Source organism: Sturnus vulgaris, chromosome 12 (genome assembly GCF_052056855.1).
Source record: "Sturnus vulgaris isolate bStuVul1 chromosome 12, bStuVul1.hap1, whole genome shotgun sequence".
Taxonomy (NCBI): domain Eukaryota; kingdom Metazoa; phylum Chordata; class Aves; order Passeriformes; family Sturnidae; genus Sturnus; species Sturnus vulgaris.
Genome location: NC_142254.1, coordinates 7,978,075 through 8,000,237, shown reverse-complemented (window position 1 = coordinate 8,000,237; position 22,163 = coordinate 7,978,075). Strand labels below are relative to the sequence as shown.

At 43.0% G+C, this 22,163-nt stretch overlaps 1 protein-coding gene across 12 annotated transcripts in view; it reads left to right on the top strand.

Moving 5' to 3' along the window:
* Positions 1–22,163, top strand: part of MYLK3 (myosin light chain kinase 3) — a 44,110-nt gene that overhangs the window by 14,426 nt on the left and 7,521 nt on the right. For 5 of the 12 annotated variants that reach the window (XM_088171859.1, XM_014882371.2, XM_088171860.1 and 2 more), the window contains 8 exons: positions 12,816–12,881; positions 13,822–13,912; positions 15,075–15,513; positions 17,567–18,120; positions 19,268–19,373; positions 20,454–20,547; positions 20,787–20,896; positions 21,539–21,680. In XM_088171859.1, the coding sequence (XP_088027985.1) occupies positions 12,816–12,881; positions 13,822–13,912; positions 15,075–15,513; positions 17,567–18,120; positions 19,268–19,373; positions 20,454–20,547; positions 20,787–20,896; positions 21,539–21,680 (1,602 nt within the window). Of the gene's footprint in view, positions 1–9,602; positions 10,805–12,815; positions 12,882–13,821; positions 13,913–15,074; positions 15,514–17,566; positions 18,121–19,267; positions 19,374–20,453; positions 20,548–20,786; positions 20,897–21,538; positions 21,681–22,163 lie in introns of those variants that run through there. The other 7 variants (XM_088171863.1, XM_088171862.1, XM_014882381.2 and 4 more) reach the window with 4 other exon arrangements.

Sequence of the window (22,163 nt, the reverse complement as noted above, 5' to 3'; positions counted from 1 at the left end):
ACTTCAATTTCCTTTTCTGTAAAATTAGTGATAATGGTGCATCTCTTCTGGAAACACATTAAGGTCCACAGGTAAAAGTTCTCTTAGGTTTAGTTTAATTTTTTTGGTTTTCTTAGTCCTCAGTGCACTAACAATCAAAACCAACTTTGTTTTGGATGTCTCGCATCGGATTACATCACTCTGGCCAGTTTACCAAACTCATTATGTTTATCTCTTGGAAAATCATTCTTTGTTTTGTTCACAAAGCTAGTACTCAAATTCATGCACTATTGCAAAGGGAAGGATGCTTTTGGAGGATGGGAGCAGCAGAGAACATACAAGGATGAATAGTCTTGGACCACACGGTCAATTCTTAGTGAAGCTGGTGAGGACTGCTCTAATGTGTAAGTTTAACCCTAGGGAGAGCTCTCTTCTCCCAGTGTAGCCCACAGGTCAGGTTTGAGCCTGCCCCAGCAGGATCTGGTGGGTGTGTGTGCAGTTCTGATGTCACTGGGTGCAGGGGGAATCTGTTGTTTGTGTGCTGGAGTCTCCTGGTGCAGTGCCTGGGGATCTGCTGCTGCTCAAACAAGCGGCTGGCTCAGCTGCCTGGGCTGCTGTGGAAGGACTCAAAACCCCTGCAGCTCTGCAGCAGTGCCCTGCTTGTTTTTACAGATTGATTGGAAATCTGTTACTGCTCAGAGCTACAGTGGAGGGGGGAGTTGGTGCTCAAGCAATAAGATGAGGCATTTCTTTCTGTGAAATTAATTGTACTCAGGAGTGGCAGTGACAGGAGTGTTCTAAGATGTGGCCCTGAAGATCAAGTCACCCGTACTTCTTTCAGGCTTTTCCTTTCTGGAGCTGAACAGTTCTCACCTACATCAATCCTTTTAACCTTAGGGTGCTGCTGTCTTTCTTCTGACTTGCTGGACCTGATTTAAATTTTATCTTCTTTTAGGACACTGCCCTTAATAAGATTTTTGAAGTCACCTAGTCATTCTCCTAAGTTAACCTTGGTGCTCCTCTCCTCATTCATGTTTGTGATTGAGGGTATGTGTTCCACTCTGTGGGGTTTTTCTGGAGGGGCTAACATATTCCTGCTTTTGCTACTCAGAAATATTTTTCTGAGTCCTGTGTAGAGTTATTTGGAACTCCTCAGGTTCTGTTGGTTCAAATCATGAGCTTCGTGTTCTTGCACTGCACAATTACCTTCAATTTCTTTAAGCACTTGTCTCCTGTTTAGTGGAGGGGATGCACTGCAGAGCTGCTGATGGAGATCAGGCCTTGGCACCTGCAGTTCAGGCTCCTGTTTTACCTGGGGACTCACTCTTGTCTCTCCTCAGCAGAGCAGCTCTGGGATCCAGGCTCTGGACAGTCCATGTGCTGCAGGGCCCAGACAGCCCTGCTGGGGTCCAGATTCTTGGCAGGCTGTGTGCACACTGCTGTGCAGAGCCCACACAGGCAGACAGACTGAAAGGAATTAATGGAATTGGTAAACCATTCTGAAGGATTGGGACTTTTAGAAAAATACATGATTGGAAAATTTCTGAGCATCTCAGTTGTTAATGCTGTCTCCCCAGGTTTTGTGGGAACTTAAGAGGAAGATGTCATGTGCTCCAATTTAAATTTTGCACCGTAGTGGTCTGCAATCTAAATATATTCTATTGAGTATTCTTTCAGACAGTTCATATCCCAGAAACTAAAGTAGTAAACTATATATAGTCTGTGACATTACAAACCAGGTTTGTTTTCACCTTCTCCATGGCTGAATTGAGATAGCAGGAGCTAACAGGTCCTCCTGCTGTTGTCTTCTATATTTGTGGCTCACCTTTCTCTCATTTGTGTCCTTGTGTTGCTGTTCAGGCTTGAGCAGTCCCTGTGCTTTCTGACTCCCCTATCTTGGGCATACTTCTGATTTCAGATCCTGAATGCTTCCCTTCAGAGACCTGATTCCTTCCAGCACTGTCACTGCATGTTTGCTGATACTGTGTGGGGCTGGGCAGAGTTGAAAAGAAATGTCCTTTTTCTATAAATAACTCTGTTCTGGATGTTTTCTTGGTGGGTTCCTGGTCCCCGTTTGAGCTGAAGTCCCCAGGAGCTCAGTGTGGGAAGCTTCAGGGTTCAGGTTAATTCTCAGCACCCCTTTAGGAGTCAGCACAGCTTGGTTTGCATCTTCCTGGACCAGTCTTGCTCTAAAAAGAAAATAGCTTGCTACAGATTTGATGTCTGACTGGCCTTCTTGTTTCTGGGCTTGCTTTATGCAGAATGATCAGATTTAGGGCCAGAAAACATTGGCACAAGTTCCCAAATGGCTGTGGGTCATCCCACTGTGGGAGGAGGTTGTCACCAGGGCCAGCAGGGGTGGCTTGTCTTGGGAAGGCAGGGAGAAAGCTGCCAGTCATTGCTGGAGACACTGAGCTTGTTTTGGGGCACTTTTATCTGTTTTATGGTCACTGCAGGATCCACTCTTCACTGGATTGATTCAGTTTGGACAAACTTTGTTGGAATTTTCCTCTTTCTCCTTTTGTGGTGGAACAAGAGCATGAGACCACTGTATTTCACCATTTTCAGGGATATTATGTAGGGACTCTTGCCAGCTGTAACTTGCTGACCTCTCTGCCGAATATTACAGCAGTATTTTCTAACATCCAACCCCATGTTTTAACTCCTCTCCTAATTTCTTACATTGAGAAGATCTTGATGTACTGTTACTGAATTTCTGGCTGGCACTGCCCTACTACCCATCAGTGACAAATACTCCTGGTATCAGCTAATATGAAACCCAAACCATTTATATCCTGGATCTTTTATCAGCACTGTTGTTTGCTTGCTTTCCTCTGAGTGATTTTGGCTTTATGGTGCCAGGCCTTGGGGCTGTTTTTGTAGTCTAGCACTGATAATCAGTGTGTCTGCATTTACACTACAGCTGTCTCTGCAATGCAGTGGAGATTAATTTGTCACTGATCTAATAGCAGAATTCCAAAATTGATGATTTATTAGTTTTAATTCAAGAGACTCCTATGAGTGCACAGAAATGTCTGTGTGGTTGAGGAAATGAATACTCTGGAGTCTGTTGACTGCTGATTTAAGGTAGCAAGGTGGTTCAGAAGCAAAACTTCCTGAGTCCTGATAGAAGCCTTGCAGAGAAGCACTGGGGGGTACTGGTGGAAATGGCTGTGCCAAATGTGCTCTGGATTTCTGTTTTTACTGGATATTTGTACTGAGACACTCACCTCAGATGGAAAAATGGATCACTGTGCTTAATCATACAACTGGAGCTCTAATTCAAGGCTTCTAATTCACACCCAACTGTTATTTAGCTATCTGCTTTAAAGAGATAAACTTCAAAAATTGCCTACTCATTCCTTGCTCTGAGAAATTTCATTCCTGTTGTTAGTTGCTTTTTGCAATTCCACTGGCATGTGGTGTAATGTTCCTTTAGGGAAGCTTTTCTGTAGATCACATTCTTTTGCTTGTTTCCTATATACTTCTTTCAACCTGATCAAAACTATTACAAGTTTAGCTGGAGATGTTTTTCACAGCTGAAATGGATGCAGCAATCATTGAAACATTCACCTAAAAGCCAGCAAGTGGCTTCTGTGCGAGCTTTGATTATTGGGAAGAGTTTGCAAAACCACTGCTTTTTGTACACAAACTCTTTTATTCTGAATCTTTTTCAAAGCAGTTTGTGTTGAGGCTAAGCCTGAACTGATGGTTATTTTCATGTTTGTGAATAATGTCAAAGCAAAATATCAGAGATCTAAATCAGCAGGTGAATACAGCACATAACAGACTTCATTTGGGCAGATAAGTATTCACTTGATCTAAAATTTTGTTTGCATGGTGTTTTGGATTTTAGTGAGGAATAGCAATGTCAGAGAGTTCTCACTTACAAAATCCCCTGACTGTTAAATTCCTGTAAAGCCCATTATTAGCAAGGAGCAGTGAATACAGTGCTTGGTGTGTGCTGCACCTCAGGTGGGAATGGGAGTGAGGGGAAAAAATCAGGGACTGAGACTCGAGCTTACACAGGGCCTGACATGGTGGCAGGAGCTGCTTTTGGAAACTCCACCTGGGAGGAGTTCCAAGGAGTTCCCAAGGGTGGGTGGCAGTAGCCAAGGGATGCTGGAGTCCAGTTGGGTGGTTTTCACAGCTCAGCTGCCTGTGAACACTTCTGTCACTTAATTCCAGTGCAATCCAGCATGATTTGAGGTGCTTGTGTGTTTTACCTGTCAAAGACCTGAACCACTGCAATGTAAAATTGTGCTCGAGGTGCTAGGATCTCAGTCAATATCCATGAAGGGCAGAAGGGGGCTGGAGGACACAGCTCTTGCCTTTCAACCTTGGGGAATGTAAGTGGAGAAGCAAAGATATAAAAAGTATGATATATTCTTACAATTGTCAGTCATGGTGGTGAGAAAGGTGAAGCTGGAAGTGATGGTTACAAATTGACAGGTTAGTACAGCTTTGAGTGTGCATTTTTTGTTGTCTTTTCAGACTTGAAGCTAAAAAGATCTTCTGAAGTAGGAAGGGAGCAGAAGTCCAGAAAACACAGTGCAGTTTGAGGATTTGCATCTTCTCAAACAAAAGCATGTTGCTGGCAAAGTAGAGCAAAATCCCTTTTCTGAGGGATTTGATTGGAAGCCTGTCCAATTTCAAGTCAGCAAGAACAATTGTGCTGGTTTTAATGTGTTTTGGAGCAAACTCTGGATTATGTAAGTTTATTTTCCAGAAAAGCTGACTGTCTAGAAATAACCTTTTCTTATGCAACAGGTCTGCTCCCTGTGTATGTATCCTGAATTTGCTTTTACTGATTTATTCCTGCTGGCATTACTGCACAGCCAGGGCTACTCTTCTGTTGTGGCAGATCCCTGCTGACATAGAATTACTGACATAGAATTGCTTGTACCTGAGCACACTGCCATTGGCACAGGAGCTTTTGGCAGGTGTCAAAGTGAGCCTCAGGGCTCTCTGCTGAGCTCCCAGTGGTACTGAGAGCATCTTGTGAATAAGAGGCTTCTTGAATCTGAGCAAAGCTTTTGTGGCTGACCCATAAAATCAGCAGGCTTTATGAGGAACTGACTGCATTCGATATAAAACCACTGAAATGCAGGGGCAGCAGGAACAACAGGACCTTTTTGTTCAGTTTCCAGAGGAGAGGTTTTGTTGGAGGGAATGGGAGGGTGAATCCTTAAAACCACACCAGGGAAACATTCTCAGTTACCACTCCTCTGCTCCATTTTAGTTAAATAGTTTAATAGCTCCTTAAAAATAAAACAAATTGAAAGGATGAAAATTCCAAGTAATGAGCTTCCTAATGTAGTTTGTGTGAGTGACAGACTTGGTGGTGACAATAAGCTCTGGGGTCAAGTGAGTGAATGTGGACAGACAGGAGCTGCCTGTTGGCCTCCTGAGGGGCAGAGTAACCTGGTGGAAGGACTGAGGGCAACTGGTAAACAGTGTTATCTAGAAATCTCATCACTTTGATGTAAATGAAATGTCATAATTGATCTGTTCAGCTCTCTGCTGTCAGCTGCCTGAGGAGATGCATTACAATAGTGCACATGACACTGGGTTCAGTAACCTATCCTTAGCTGTGCTGCTGCCTGGAGACATCCTTAGATTCAATTGTCTGAAAAATAATGAAATGGAAGTGGGGAAGGAAGTCAAGTCTTGCAAGGGTATTTCCTAATTGACTGTGTTAGCAGTTTTCTCTCATTAAATACAAAGAAACCCCAAGTTTCCATAGTGATTGTTGAGGCTGAGTGTACCTGGCACCACAGTGCTGTTGTTGAGCTGTTCTTGCCAGGGTCACTTGGGGATACCAGCAGTGTTCCACAGATCCTTTTACTGGGCAGGTGGATTTCAAACAGCAGTGGCACGAGTGATACATCAAATGTGGGGTTCTTGCCTTCTAAAGCAGGTGTGGTCCAGTTGCCAGGGTGATCTGGTCCCAGCAGGGAAGCCAACCATTGAACTAGATGGATTTATCCAGACTGATTTATCCAACTGTATCTTGCCTTTGGAAGTTATTCCTCTGAATTAGAGCCAGTGTCTCCTCTGTGCTTGCTGTTGTTAGAAATGCTCTGTTGCTTCACCATTACCCTGGGGATATAATAACTTCACCTTTTGTGCTGTTCATGAGAAACTAGCTTTAGTATTTCAAAAATTTAGGTACCCTAAAAAGGTTCAGTTTCCCTTTCATTTGCTGGGGAGAAAAGTAGGAAATGTATGTTAATGAGCTGCAGCAATTAGATGTAAATTAAGTAGATTTTCATTATATCTTGAAAAAGCTGACAGCTGGTTTCTAAATATGTAAAAGATATTTGTAAAAAAAAATTACTTTTAATTTTTTTTTTCCTGAGCAGTGTTTATCAGATGTAGCCAGACTGCTTTGAGCTTATTTGCTTTGGTTTTCCTTTTGTAATCTCCTGATGTTTTGCCACATTCATTCTCCATCTCCTTAGAACTCTGTTGCACTGCAAACTTTTCCCAAAGCCTTTACGTTCTGTATTAAGCTTTGGCTTTTTATAGGCCATATAAAAAGTTATTTTTTCATTTTCTTATTTATTGTCAGCCATCTCGAGTTTTACAACATTGTTGGAAGCAATGCAACAATCTAATGAGATGATCTGTTTGAGCAGCTGGTTTTAACCTCTGTGACATTTCTTGTTTGAGTTACAAGTCTCTGCTGTCACTTCAGTACATGGTGTAGATTTTTTTTTTAATATCTTTTGTTTTCTATTCACTCTATCTTTGAGGATTTTTTCCTTCCTTTGGGTCAGACCTAACAAGGAGGAATTGTAACTAAACTGCCATATGATAGATTTTCTGTGTTGAATCTGAATTTTTCTCTAGTTTTCTGACATTTCTCTCTCACAGCTGGGAGGGTGTGCGTGAGGAATTAACTCTTGTCCCCTTTGACAATAGAATTCTCTTTGGCATCACTGGTTCAAGGTCACTTGTGGTTCTGTTTCTCCAGCATGTGTGTTCCTTTTCTCTGCATTCCTGAGGTACCTGATACCTTGGAGGTGTTTGGAAGGGATCAGAGAAGAAGAGAAGAGGGATCATTTCAGTCCAGCAGACAATGGACTCAGGGCAGTTGCCTGCACACTCCAGATCCCAGCGCTCATTTTTTGTTATCTGGAAGAAATGAGCAGGAAGCCACAGGAGACCAATTGTCACCAGAAGCTTTGTTCAAGTTACACCCAGCCAGTGATGGAGTCTTGTGGGTCACCAGTTGTGGCAATGCCAGCAGGGGTGACTGACCATGACTCTGCTCTCTGCACAAGTCCTGCAGCTTTCCCTGGCATTTGCTGCTCGTACACCACTGAAATTCGGGGACTGAAGATGAAGCACCCTGTGTTGTGGTATCTAAGTGCAAAATGTCATTGTGAGCAATAGCTCCTCACAAAGAAAAGTGAGTTTGATAGGCTGTGGCACTTGTCACAACAGCTGTGCTTTTTTTGTGATGTCAGGCACTTTAGGATTTTTCCCTTATTTTTTGGTAACTATTGAAAGGCTTGGGACTGGCAATGGAAATAAATACTTGCTACAGGCTGCTCAAGCAAGATCTGAGCACTGGGCACTGAATCAATGTTCTGAACAACAATTGCCTGCTTTTGTAATTCAAAGCAAAAGGAATAAAAGGGTTTTTGCCAGTATTTGAGCATATTATCATCCTGAAGGCAAGACAAACTGTTAGACTTGCCAGAGCCATTTCTTCTGTTTGTGTGTTTGCCAGCAGTGCAAAAGGGGAGAGAGTGGAGGAGAAAATGAAAAGAATAAAGTAAGGTGACCTTAACTTTGTGACAGATGTTTAAAACTTTTTCCTTTGGTCCAAATGAGGTTTCCTTCTCTGTCCTTCATCCCATCTTTAATTTTGCAGTTTTTTATGGATGCACAGTTTGATGTAAGTAGTATAAGTCAAACAGCTCTGAGTAGGAGGCAGTTCTGGCTGTATCTTCCCTGTTCCTCAGACTACACTGGCAAGGAATATTTGCTGCACATTTTTAGCAAGAATTCTCCATAGAGCATTATCTCAAACGTCTCTCAGTGTGAGCAGTTGGGTGGTGAAATCTGTTCCATGTAGCTGGAATACACAGTGCTGAATCCAGAGGAGAAAAGGATGGGATTTTTTTTTTTTGAAGCTCCACTTTTTACTTTACACAGCATTTACCACAGTCCATCGTACATGAGGAGGATTAAATCAGCAGTTCCATGAATAATAACACTGGATAATAACAACTGGGCAGCATTCATGCTTTTTGCTGTCAGTTGTAAATAACTAAGATGGCAGTTCAAGGTTTTGCAGGACTCCTGTTTGCCCCCAAGCACACCCGGAGGCCAGTTGTGCTCCCTGGTTGTACTTGCATTGTTTCCTAGCTGTGCTGTGCCTGGAATAGCACACTTGAGTTCTGAGTGTGCAGCTGGGGATGACTTTCTGTGGCTAAGCTTCCTTGTTGAAGTATTTGCTGTAGGTTGTCTGACTTTAAATACAACACTCTAGTGACTCTCTCATTTTCTTCTTGTTCCTAACAACATCATTCAGCAGGTACTCTTGATTTAGTGAATTGTGTTGGTTGTTTTTATCTTTTGTCATCAAGCATGTTTGTGCACTTGAAAGAATTAATTACTTGGAGGCATTTGGCTAAAAACTCTGGTTCCTTACCTGCAGTAATAGAGTTGCAAGGTGTCTATTGCCCTTGTCCTAAACCTTCCAGACAGAGCTGTATATTTTACTGTGTTGTATGGGATATCACGAAACTTACACCATTCTATCCCAGACTACTGTGAAGACACCAGTGACTTTAAAATACCTTTTAGTTCAGGAGAAGTGACATGGCACAAAGTGCCAGGTTTTCTTCTAAAGTCGTTGCTTGGTCTTAAAACTTCTGTGAAGGTGATGAACAGTCAAAGTCTCACAGCTCTGTCTGTGTTTGGTTATTGGCCTCTAAATGGCACAGAACCACCAGGCTGGCTATAATTATATGATGGCCTTGGTAGATGTAACGCTTTTTTTTAACTGTAAATAAAAATTCTTGTCTTACAGAAGTGGCAAGGACTCAACACTGTCTTGAGAGGGTGACTTTAAGGCTGTTGTTACTCTGTGGGAAGGATTTTAATGTATAAAATGTCCTATGTCATACAGGAAAGTCACTTTAAGAGTGACATTTTCTTTCCATATGCCCTTTACAAAAAATGAGAGGGGACTGGGGCCAGAAGGGTGCTGAGTATCCCAAATGCCATGGCTTTGCTGTGGTTCCATTGTTTCTCCTCCCTGCTCCACACTCAGCAAGGCAAAGGGACCCAGAGAACCAGACCCAGTCGTGTGACAGTGCCACATCTGGCATGGGACAAACTGCTCTCTCTCCCTGCCACAGTTCCTCCTCTGTGGCACAGAACTGACTCCCCTTCTGTGTGCTATTGTAAGAGTGCATTCATTAATGTTTCTAAAGCTTTTAGAACGGTGGCAGTGGAGCCTGTGCAGTGTGAAGTGACTTCTTCTGTTCTCTAGTGACTGCAATTTGTATAGTAGATATGCTCTGATTCAGAAGTGAAAAGCAAGTCAGTAACAAATCCTTTAAGATTTATGATTTAATAATGTCATTGCTAATAGTTAGAATAATTCTACTGTGCCTTCATTATGATTTCTTTTTTTTTACTTGGTTCATTTTTATAACCTGGAAGAAAGATTTAATTTTAGAAGTTTCAGTTGACAAAGACATGCTAGTGCTAGATACGTATTTCAGATCATTGTCATTGTACTCTATTTTTAAATTCAAGTGCCAGCCAACTGAAAGAGCACCCTGTGTCTATGCTGGGTGTTCTGCATCCGTGCTACAAAGCTGAATTCTTCCAAGCTTCAGCACAAGGCCAGCCAGTTAACTTTTATATTTTTTTCCTGTTTAATGAAGGGAAATATTCTAGCACCTTTTCATTATCACAGAACTCAAACTGGTCATGAAAACAATCCCCCTCCCTCCAGAGGCCTGTGCAGGCATTGGCCATTGTTAAGATGCTTGCCTATCAACAGCCACTCGAGAAAGAATTTTAAATGGTTTTGTGACGTCAAGGAGGCACAAGAAAACACAGTCTGGTGCCAAACTGCCTCCATCATTGAAAGCACACAGTAAGAAACAGATAACACAGAAATAAATCTTTTGTGCAGTAGCTATCTCATGATATGCTCTAGCGACTCCAGTAAGTGAGCTTGTCGGGTATAGGAATAGCTGAAGAAGATGAACTTTCAGAGCCTCATTTTCTAATTTATGATTAATGAAAAGCCAGCCTAATCTGTCTGACTTCCTGCTGTCTGGACACGATGTCTGCGGGGAGCTTGGACCTCGCAGAGGGAAACGCCCTGACAAAGTTCCAGCCTCCGAAAGGGAACAGTTTGAGTACGGTGGACAAAAAACTGTATCTCTTGAACGAAAAGATGGACAAACTGCTGCATTTCCAAGAAGACCTGACAGGCAAACTGCAGCGAGTTGACAGAGGCATCGCTGCTGCAGGAAATGGCATTGAGCAGCTCTCAGTAGCCCCAGCAGCTCCAGGTGACACAGGTGCAGTGCAGAAAGGGCTGCAGGCACCCGACTGTGCTGACGTGCAGAGCATCTGCTCAGAAGTGTTGAGTTTGCTGAAAGCTGCCCAGCTAGATGCCTCCAAGCATAAGGAGAGGCTGGCAAAGATAGAGAAAAGGGTTGATACCCTGGATAAAGTGATTACATTTGTGGGAGAAGTATTAAAAAATTCTAAAGTAGTGGATTTCATTCTCAAAGGCATTGTGCCCTGGAAGAAGGGGAGTCTGCTGGAAATCCCTGTTGAGGTTGGTTTAGTTTTACTGTTCTTCATTTCACTTTATGACATAGCAGGGCTTGAGGCTCTCCTGTCAATCTCTTGCATGATGTTTAATTCAAGTTTTCCTTTCTGTGTTGCTGGTACAGGTTACTGCTGAGACCTTTGAATTGCAAGGCTCTTAAGGCAGGGAGCAAGCTCAGAACAGTGTCTGAGGCTCCTGAAGGGTGCTGGGCACTCCTGTAATGACTGGGAGAAGCAGATTGCTACTGGAAAGGAAAATTCAACTTCTACCAGTGCTCAAAGCTCAGCAATGTCACCCAAATTAGTGACTGAATTGAGGCCCCAGTGAGAAGTATGAGTAACATACTAGAAGCTTTGGGGTTTCTTTGAGAGAAGCTTCTATTTTCTTGTTCATTCACAAATTCTGAACACAGCACGAGTTCCTGAGACCTGTGCTGACTTATGGTCACGTTACTGAGCAGATTTACATGTCCTTAGATATCTTAGTTGTCTTTAACTACATTTTTGTGATGTAGCTGTGACTTCATCAACTCCATTGACGTCGTTCACGCCTAAAATCAGTTCCCAGACATCAGTTCCCAGGCATTTCTTAATTATTGGGGACAGTGAGTGAGGAACAGGCAAGACCAGTACTTAGCTGATCTGGTGTTTTAAAATAGATCAACCTTGTATTTTAAGAGTTACAAGCGTCTGGAATTAGTTTGAGGTAATGGGAGTTTCCATTTTTCACTATGGCTTCTCCTCCACCATGGAGATAGAAGAGAGGTAAAGCTGGAATAGGTTTGTTCACTCCAATAATCTCCATGTGTGTAGAGATGTGATTACAGTAATGAGAATTTAGCTTAAATGAAAATGTCCATTTGTATATTAATCCAAATATTTTTTCAGCAAAACTGTAAAATGTTTTGGTGGGAAGGTACATTTTAGAAGAACAGGGCAGTGCTTGATGGCAATGTACCTTTCCAGGCTTTCACTGCTCTCCTGGTCTACCTTTTTTAAGTGCCAGAGGCTGACAAGTGAGCTGGCCTGTTAGGAGACAGAATTTATAAAGTGCTTCCATTAGTGTTGAGAAGAATAAATCATGCATTAGTAATCAACCTTAAATCTGGATAGAGATAAAGCTCATACTTGCAGTTTCAACTTCAGTTCTACAGGTTTTTGGAGAAGTGGAAAAGTCTGATGTGTTTTGGGTAAAGCTGTGTTATTACAGTCACTGCAAAATGCCTGGAGACAGATACTGTCCTTTGCTTGATTTTGTGGATAGGCAGAGATTGAGGTGGAATAATCTGCTGGTGACCACCTGGTGGGCTGGGAGGGGTGGAGGTGTGTCCCCCAGGCTCTAACCTGTGCCTTGCTTGGAGAACAGTCAGGGTGGAGTGGGTGAGCAGCTTTGTGGCAACCTCCAGGTTTGCAATATGACCATCACTGTCCTCCTTGTTTGTTTCTGGTCAGGAGCACTTTTTGAAATTGGAGCATGAGGTCAATTATAAGACCATAAGATTAAGTCTGTGCTTTGATGCCAGGCTGCTGAGTGATATTGAATTAGGGAGGTTGTGTGTGTACGTGACCTGGCTGGGAAATGCAGCAAAGCTCAGGTGAAATAAGAACAAATTACCTTGTGCTGAGCCACGGGCTAACCTGGCTCTGGCTTTTGCAGCCTGTTGTGTGACAGCAGCACAGACATGTCCAAAGAGCTGCCCACTTGCAGGGGAGCACAGAAAAAGAACTTGCTGCCTATTCCTGTTTTCCAGCCTTTGCTCTTTGTACCAGGGCTCTGCTTATCATGGGATGGACTGGGAGTGGGGAGGTGGTGTTTGCATTTCTGGGTGAAGCTGTTTGTTGACAGCATTCCAGGGATGCCTTGGGAATGCTTATGGAAGAAGTTTTGTGGGGTTGGAGTCAACAAAAGACTATGAATTGAGCTTCCTAGGTTCCAAACCTCTAACTTCTTACTTAAAAAGCAGAAAAAACGCACCAGCATTAAACTGTCACTTACCCAAGGCTTTCTTTGCATGTAGGATTGTGCCAGAATAATGTTCACCCTGGTCATTGTTGCAGGTTTGCTTAGAGCTGTAATAAAAAGGGTAATGATTTTTTCCTACTTTTACTCTTTGGGAATGGGGGGTGGGGAGGCTCTGTTCAGTCTGTAGGGTTGGTGCATGAAATCCTTAACTGGTTTTACTAACAGGAGAACGGCTGATGTGCAGCTCTCTGGTAATCAGTTACCTGCAGAAACACTTCACATGTTGCTTATTTGCCTGTGCAGATCAGGATAGGAGGCTAGATCATCACTAGAGTTTTAACTGTATGCCAACCACTGGAAATATTATGCTTTTTCCTAATTTTGTGTAATGCTTTTTGCTGTATAGAAGTCATTTGTAATTTGATTTTCCATGTATTGCTGTTTGAAGTCTTTAGTGGTCCTGTTACCAAATATCCCTCCTCAAAATAACTGGGGGAAAAACACTGCTTAAAGATAACAATCTGCTTCTGTTTTTAATCATTCTAAAGGTGACATGTGAAATGTCAAGTACATACACAAAAGTTGATAAAAAGCTAGAGATCTTTTTTTGGTATCACCTCTTTTCAAGTCAAATAATGAATTTTTAGATACCTCGAGACAAATATGTTTTGACAAATATATTCAGAAACATTACTTTTTGTTCTGTCACCAGCCAAAAAGCAACAGAAATACAGCATCCTTTCTTTTTCTACTGTCTCGTGTTTCACATGTCATACTTTTTAATCAATGTGAGTAAAGACGACAGGAGGCAAACCCCTGACAGTGGAAATTTTGGAAAGCAGTTAGCTAATGTATTAATCTGTTCCATTGTTTTAGAAGGATGCCTGCCTGCAAAGGCAGGGAGAGATTGGAAGAAGGAAGTAAACACAGCACTGACTAATAATTCAGAAGTGTAACTATCCCTTTTACAGAGTCTGAATGCCTACATAGTTGCAGGAACCTAGTGGGAAATAGGCACTCTTGGCTGGAACTGTAATTTCTGTGTTCCCTGTCATTTTTAGGCCAAAGATAAGTCTGAGGAGAGTGGTGCAAAACCTAAGCATGTGCTTAGTAACAGAGGAACCCAGACTGAAAGCAAGAAGCCTCTGGAAGGTATGTATCACTCCAAGCATGCTACAAGCTTTGACTCTAGAATGTGCAGCAGACAAACTGGAAATTAATAGCTTGCTATTTCCTACTACCTGAATTACTCAAATGTAACTGAGTAACTTTGCCCCTCAGAACTGGGCAAATAGACTTGTTCTCACTGCCTTCACAAGGTGGTTTATCCCCAGGATCAAGCTAGAAGAAAAAAGCTAGGAGCACCTTTGTTTAGCTGAAGAGCTGGTGTTTTCTGAGTTGTGTTTCAGTGAGCTGAATTCAGAGAGCAGAACTTGTTTGGAGATACTGTGAAGATAGTGGCCCTATCACATAGCAAACCTCCTAAGTTCTTTTCCATTAATATGTCTGAAGCAGCCCTCCCTCTTCCCCCTCTCTGAAAAAGGGATGTGTTGACATGGGGAATATCTCTTTTTGATCAGCAAGTTTCATTGGCCTGTCAGGGCCAGATTCCTATTTAGGGTGCATCTGTCAGGGCATTGCCCTGCTGCATCCACTGTTCATGCCTGTGGAGTTGCAGCAGGGGTGAACGTGATGTTGAGCAGGCCCTGTCATGCTGTTGTCTTCACAAATTGTCAGTGAATCCTTTGCCTTATGGGCAGTCCCCTTTTTTAGCTTCATCACTTTGGAAGTGACAAAAACAAAGCAAATGGTCACAATTCTGACTCAAAAGCGAGGTGGGGTCATGAGCAAACCTTGGCTGCTGGTGGTCTGGATGTGCTGAATGTTAATAATGGGAAGGTGATGGAGAACCTTTAGTTCTTTAGTGGAAACTGCAAGTGGGCACTGTCCTGTGTGGTATTGGGATCAGGAAGGTCCTGCAGTGCCTTAAACTACCTGTTGCATTTGCCCACAAAGTGATTTCAGATTTTAAATACAATGAACTTGAGCCTTGCAGGTTTTTTGTTTGCTTTAAGAAATCCAAGTTCAATCTGTGGCACTGCTGGAAAGCCACCAGAGCAGGTAAATCTCTGGGTTTAAGCCATGAGCGTTAGTAATATCTGATGATGTAAGGATTTTAAACCTTTTGGGGGATTCTTGCTATCTTTCCAGGTGTAACTCTAAAGGTTCTTTTGAGAGATGTGTTGATTTATTGCTTCTCTGTTTTGCCATCACTTTTGCCAAGGATAGTTTATTAATGGATTATTTTATTCAGAGGCAAAAATCGTGAAAAAGCCGGATGAAATCAAGGGAGCATGTGAGAAGGTGAACGCTTCCAGTGCTGTAGCCAACAAAGCTGACTCCAAACCCCAGCTTAAAGACAGGACAGCACAGCAGCAAGGGCTGGAAGGTGCTGCCAAAACACAGAGCTCGAAGAGCTGCCCACAGCAGAAGGACATCGATGGCAGAGCTTCCAATCAAAACAATGGGCTTCCCTTGGTGCCTCAGGATCATGCAGGCAACCAAAACGCTGCTGCCAAAGCTCAGAACGTGGACAGAGCCCCAGGCCTTGCCGAGAGCCACAGGCAGCTTGTTGATCAGAAACCTGGGAAGAAGGAAGGGAGACCTGGAGCAGGGAGTGTGGCAGCCCGGGAAGCCGTGCCCTCCACGTCCCGGGCCGTGTCTGACGTGGGCTGTGAGGTGACACACACCAGGTAAGCCTTGCCGGTGGCTGGCTGTGGGACATGGCACCTCCTCATGGGCTAGAAGGGAGGAAAGGAAAGCCAGGCCATTAAAGGAGGCAGCTGCTGCCTGGTGGGACAGGAGTGGAAGGACCTTACAAGGGTTAAGGCAGAAGGCTCAGGGCTCTGTGTAAAGCTCTGTGCAGCCCAGGGGGCAGATGGGAGGGAGGGCTTTGAGCCATCACATCTCTGTGTGCTGACATCGACAGGTGACCACCACGCAGGAGCTCGAGTAATCATAAACCACTCACTCCCTCCCAACTCCTTGGTTTCTGTAGCCATGGGGGTGAAAGGAATTTGAAGTATTTGTTAGTGTGTGACAAAACCCAAAACTTGTGTTTGTTGTCCTCAGTGTTTTCAGTGCCTTGGCCACATAAACATTGTTCATTTATTCATTTCTATCAGGCCAATATTTTCCTCATATAGGTGTTTCATAGTCCATTTTCCTTCGGATTATTTATCTAGGATTTTATTTTAATCCCATTTATATAGAATTTAAAAAGCCCACACAACAGAAAACAACAAAACCCCACAACCAAAAGACCCCTACCAACTAAACCCCAACAAATGGAACTTCCATGGCAGATTTTAACTGCCAGTATCTTCTGTCTGGGTGGGTGGCTGTGAAGTGGTTTATGTGTGTGTGTGGGGGTGATAGACACTCATCCATCCACACCCACAGATGTGTGTATGACTTTGGGTGGGGAATTTCTCCATGGTTCATGTGTACAGATTTGGTGTGTGAGCCCCAGGTTTTGGTTTGGGGATGAGGGAGGCCAGCAGGTAATGGGAAGGCAGGAGCTGCAGTGAACCCCAGGGGCAGCTGCAGCCCAGGGCATTGTCAGGGTTGGGAGTGTGAAGTCACATGAGGGTGGTAAACACATCTCTAAAATGGATGCAACTCTTAATGAAGTTTGTAAGCCCACACAGAGGCACTGAAGGAACATTGTGTTCCCCAGCTTGGAGAAATGCCGAGAGTCCCACTGATTTCACTTGTCTAGATAGCAGAGGAAGTGTTTGCTCAGAGCTGGCTTCAGCTGCTCTCACAGCTCACACCAGAGCAGCTTGGATCCACTGCACAGCACCAGCGTGTTGAAGGTGCAGAAAATGAGACATTTCAGACTCTTGTTTTACGAAAACAGAAACATTTTCTTTTATGTATCTTTTGTAATGAGGTTGCTCCACCGAAAGAGGCAATAACCTCTGTGAAAATGAGGTATGTTCTCTCCCAGATGTCACAAACTGTCTTCACTTGCTATTGTATAAAATCTACTTTACAACTTCACAAGTTTCAGTTCAGCCTCAGTAAAATCAGACTGCTCATGACAGCTGGAGCAGTAACAGTTGACTCAAACATTATCACATGAATGTCTTTGATGGAGTTTAGGAGCACAGAGAATTGGTTCTAACCTGTATTCTTTTCAGGCAACCCAAGAGGGAAAAAAAATCATCAAACTTTTCCAGCAGTAAAAATGCCAAGGAAAATAGTATTGATGGTGTGAGAGAGTTTATCAAAGTTAGATTTTTAAGAGAAAGCTGTGGAATGCTATCCCATCAGAAGACCCAAACACAGATGGCTGAGTGTGCAGGTCAGCCAGCTGGAAGAGGATACAAACCATCAGATTTGTAGAGCCATATGAGCAGCCAGCCATTCAGATAATCAGCCTGTCATTTGTGAAGGCAATCACTTTCCTCTCTTTGCCAGATGAGTGTTTTTTTATTAGACCAACTGTAATAATTGCAAAAAGTGGGTAAGTTTTCAAATGTGGGATTAACTCTTTGCAGGGTGAGACATTTTGTTCAGCAGAAGGGCAGACATGTAGAGAAATGAGGACAGAGAAAGAATCAGCATGCTTTTTGGTGCTCTCCCCTTAGTGTTTGTGAGCAAGATTGGTACAGTTAGGTTTTATCAATACTATAGAAATTTATGGACTTGGAAATATACAGATTTTTCTTCCCCCACAAAGTTACAAAACCCAGGCTGGCCAGCTGCATCAATATCAAATGTCTCCTATTTGCTCTGCAGGTTATCTATCAGTGTACATATGACTGACATGAAAGAAAAGACTGAGATGGCCAAGGAGGGAAATGTAAGTGACAGCAGAGGTAAAAGTCTCAAAGTGAAATCCACACCAGCAGACTTGAAAGGAGTCAAACAGCTGCCTGACAAATTAAAACTTCAACAGAGTCCTAAAAACATCAGCTCCAAGCCAAATGCAGAAGTTAAACGGGACAATAAGCAAAATGAACTTGCACCTCAAACAGGGAAGCAACAGCCATTCCTGAGCAAGCCCAAACCAGGTGAAAAAGCTGAAGAGAAATCAGAATTAAAATGTGAGCCCATAACCTCACAGAACACCTCTGCAAAGGAGCCTGTGAAAGATGCAGGGGTAAAAGTGAAAATCCATCAAGAAACAGCAAAAGCAGAAAAGCCCCCAACAGTTGCCAAGTGTGAGAGGAGAGAATGTGAGACTGCAGGGGGAAGCAGACACGATGCTCAGCAGCCTGCAGGAAAAGCACCAGAGAAGACCAAGTCTCTGGAAGCTGGCAGAGCTCTTCCCACTCGAGGAGAAATCATTGGTAAGTGGAAACTTGTACATTGAGGATTTTGTGCTATTCCTGCCTGTTGTATAGACAATAGGAGCAGTAGAACACCCCTGTCTTACACTTCGAGAACGTTTTACATTGGGTACCTTTGACTATGTGAATAACAATTCACAGATTCTTTTAATAGTAACATTCCTTTTCAAGTGTGTTTTGGGGAAAAAGATAATATAAAATAGCATGAAGTGTATGTGTGATGAGAAGTACGAGGAATTTTGGAAAAAATCTATCTTCTTTAGATGAAGCATTTGCTCCTTCAGATAGAGTGTGCAAACCAAGCACACTTTAACAACTATGGACTGGAGATCCAGAGCACAGGAAAGTACTGCAGGAAATGGTTCCTGTTGTGGCCTGTTGTGTTGTTGGCCATGTATCTCTTGGTTCCTGAGGGATCATTTGGTTGCACTGTCTCAGGGAATGTTCTCTCCTGGCAGCACATATGTGTGTATGTTCCAGAATGTACAGACATGGGCACATGACCTGACTGCTCTGGTGTTCTGAGCAGGGTTGGATACGTGTTAAATTGCAGCCTGAGATACCTGGAGATTAATTATAAAATTGCTTTCAGTGGGCACATAAAAAATGGGTTTAATGAAGCTTTACCCTAGAAAACCTTGGACATTAAGTGATCACAGTTAACTAATTCAGTTTACCACAAACAGACTAAATTTAATAGTTGTAATGCTAATAATTGCACCTTTAATTTGGAAATTGTCTGCAAAATTCTTGCTGCTAAGAGGAATGTCATGATTTTATCAATCACGATCCTCATTCCTGAGTGCTGTGTAATTTTGGTGATTTTTCTGTCATTCAGCAATTAAAATATGATGTGTAATTTTTTCAAACTTTCAGGTAATATTTCCTGGTGGCCCTTTCTGTTAATGCATAAACTAAATTTTGGTCCCCTAAAGGTGTTCAGTGAGTTTACTCTGTTTAAGAAAACAGAGTGGAGCTTCAGGAGGTGGGATCCTGATCTCAGTTCTGGGACTGTATTCCTTGTCTGTAAAAGGGATTTAGCAGTGAAAGCCCCTCACGTCCTGTGGGGTGAAATCCTTGGAGTGAGGAGGTGAAAGAGGGCAGTGATGTGTGCAAAGTGTCACTGAGCAGCCTGTGTCCCCTGCAGATGACAGCCCCTCTCCTCCAGCCCCTTTCGAGCATCGCATCGTGAGCGTCAAGCAAGGAGAGGTGACCCCGAGCTACTCCGTGTGTCGGCACCAGGTGCTGGGGGGGTAAGTGTGGCTGTCCCCAGGGGAACAGTGTGGCTGTCCCCAGGGGAACAGTGTGGCTGTCCTGTCCCCGTGGTGGGTCAGTGTGGCTGTCCCCATGCTCTCCTGCTGGCCCCAAGGTGTGTGGGTGAGACACACACAGGCTCTCTGCAGCCACAGGGAGTGGGTTCATCCTGGAGCCCTTTGGGTGATCGCAGCTGCTCCTTCATCAAGGATGTCCCTTTGATGGCTGATTTCTGCCCCAGATGCCTGTCTGCCATCCTGGTGACTGTTTCTTTCATTTGTTATAATAATCCTGGCCTCAGTGTTGTAAGAAGAACCTGTACCCTTAAAGCAGACAGATTCAGAGCATTTGAAAAGCCAACAAAGCCCATTAGTTCAGGCAGCTTCCAAAATATTTTTTTATGTGCTGAGCTGCACATTAAAGAAAACTAAGGAAGAGTTATAATTATTTTGACCTTACATTTGGTTTTCACTCATAGGAAGTCTGCAGCTGCTTCAGCTTTTGTATTCGTGTATCCTTACTTATGTGACAAGAAGGCTTGATTTACACATTGATCCACATACAAATATGGCTTAATAAGTATAAGCAATGTGATGCAACACAGGGAAGATGGGGTTTGGGAATCATCCCAAGGGGCATTAACATATCTGCGTGACATGGGGGAGAATTTACAGCACGCCAGAAATGCAGGCTCTGCAGTGGCTACAGTTACTGGTCTTATGGTCATTTAAAAAGTTCTGAGATCAGGACAGAAATATCCTTGTTAATATACCCACTAACACATCCCTGAAGGACAGTGAGGGGGTCCTGTTACAGAAGGGAGCCAGAGCACGGCCAGGCCATCATACCCAGCAGGACCAACAGGGCTTAATATTTTAATGTAAGCACTGAACAACTGGCTGGAAAGATAAAACTAATCCTTCATAAGCTGAGAGAAAGAGGAGCTCCATGCTGCTGGCCACCCGAGCCCGTTCACTTTGTCCTGGGCTATTTTTGCTCATGATAAGAATAGTTCCAGGAGAGCTTTCTGTGCTGGGCTCTGCTGAGCTGCTCTCCCATCTTTTCCTTGGCATCCACAGGGGGCGTTTTGGGCAAGTCCACAAGTGCACGGAGATATCGACGGGGCTCAACCTGGCAGCCAAAATCATCAAAGTGAAAGGAGCCAAAGAGAAGGTAACCACAGTGCAGGGAGCTCTGACCCTGCCTCCCTGCCAGAGCCAGCACCTCTGCCATCCTTGGGTACCATCAAACACTGCCACTGTCAATCTTCACCATCCCCTGTACTCATGATTAAACCCCCAATCCCCTTGAGATCTGTGGTGTAGCTGTTGTTGGGCTTTATAAATAGTTCTATTTTAGTATGTTGAAATCTAATTTTGTTCATTTTTTTGTTACTGTATTATTTTTTTCAGGAGGAAGTAAAAAATGAAATTAACATCATGAACCAGCTAAATCATGTGAATCTCATCCAGCTTTATGATGCTTTTGAAGCCAAAAATAATATCACTTTGATCATGGAATAGTAAGTTTAAATAATCCCAGGAATTGTCAGATGTTTGGGTTTTCTCAGGTCACTAAAGCAAATAGGGAATGATAATTCTGAGCCATTAAGAAGTAGTGGTTTCCCAGCCTAAGAGGGAGCTGATCTCACTTTCAGAAGGAAAAAAAAACCAGTGTTTAAAGGTAGTTTTTTCATGTTAAAAGCTTGTCAGAGCTTTATTTCTGACTAATTTTCTCTTAACTTCTGTGCAGATTTAAGTTCAGTTGTCAGCTCATGTGGAACAGCTTTCAGTTTGAGAAATTCCATTCAGTACATTTTGTAGGTTGAAGACTTATTTTCCCATGACTAGTAAGATGAGTGAATAACAAATACTTTAGTACTCCCTGTAGGTTCTCCAGGTCCCATAGGATCACCAGGTCTTGTGAGTTGGAGTTTGACATGTATGTCCCCAAATACTAGTGACAACTTTCCCATTTTTGAATTTAGATTGATACTTAATTTCAAGAGAAATAAGTGTCTTCAAGTCATTGAGGCTGCTGATACACTTTATATTGGATGTTTTGTTAGGACCCTCAATTACAGAGCTTAATTCCCAACTCAGAAATAAATCATGCTAATGCAAGATTTTAGGGCTTTTAATGCTTTTCTGTGTGAAAATTTTAGTCTTGATGGTGGGGAATTATTTGACCGGATCACAGATGAAAATTACCACCTGACAGAGCTGGATGCCATCCTGTTCACCAAACAGATTTGTGAAGGAGTCCATTACTTGCACCAGCATTACATTCTCCACTTAGATCTGAAGGTCAGTTCTTTGTGCTCTCTGTGATTTAGTGGTGCTGGTTCAGGCACCACAGAGTCTCTGATTACTGAGGAGTAATTTCTCATTTCATGGACTCACCTCATAAAGGAATAGACTTAATAGCTACAATAAATGGAGCTTTAGAGATTGATTACTTTTTTCCAATTTCTATTCAGTAGCTTGCTTGGAAACCAGGATTTTGGGCTTTTGCCTTTCTTAAATCAGCAGCTTTTCATTTTCTGTAGCATTAACCAATGCCCTTTTATCACTGATGAAAAAAAACCCCACCCTAAACCTCCTTGGCTAGAAATGCTCACAATCTTCCCTCCATTCCCCCTGCCCCATTTTAACAGTGTACAAATACCTGTTCAATCATCTTCTATAGTTTGTACTTTTTACTGCCTGGAAACAACCTGCAGCAAAACTGCAATGTTTTCCTGATGGTCCCTTAATAACTGATATTTTTAAATAGAAATACAAACTGTT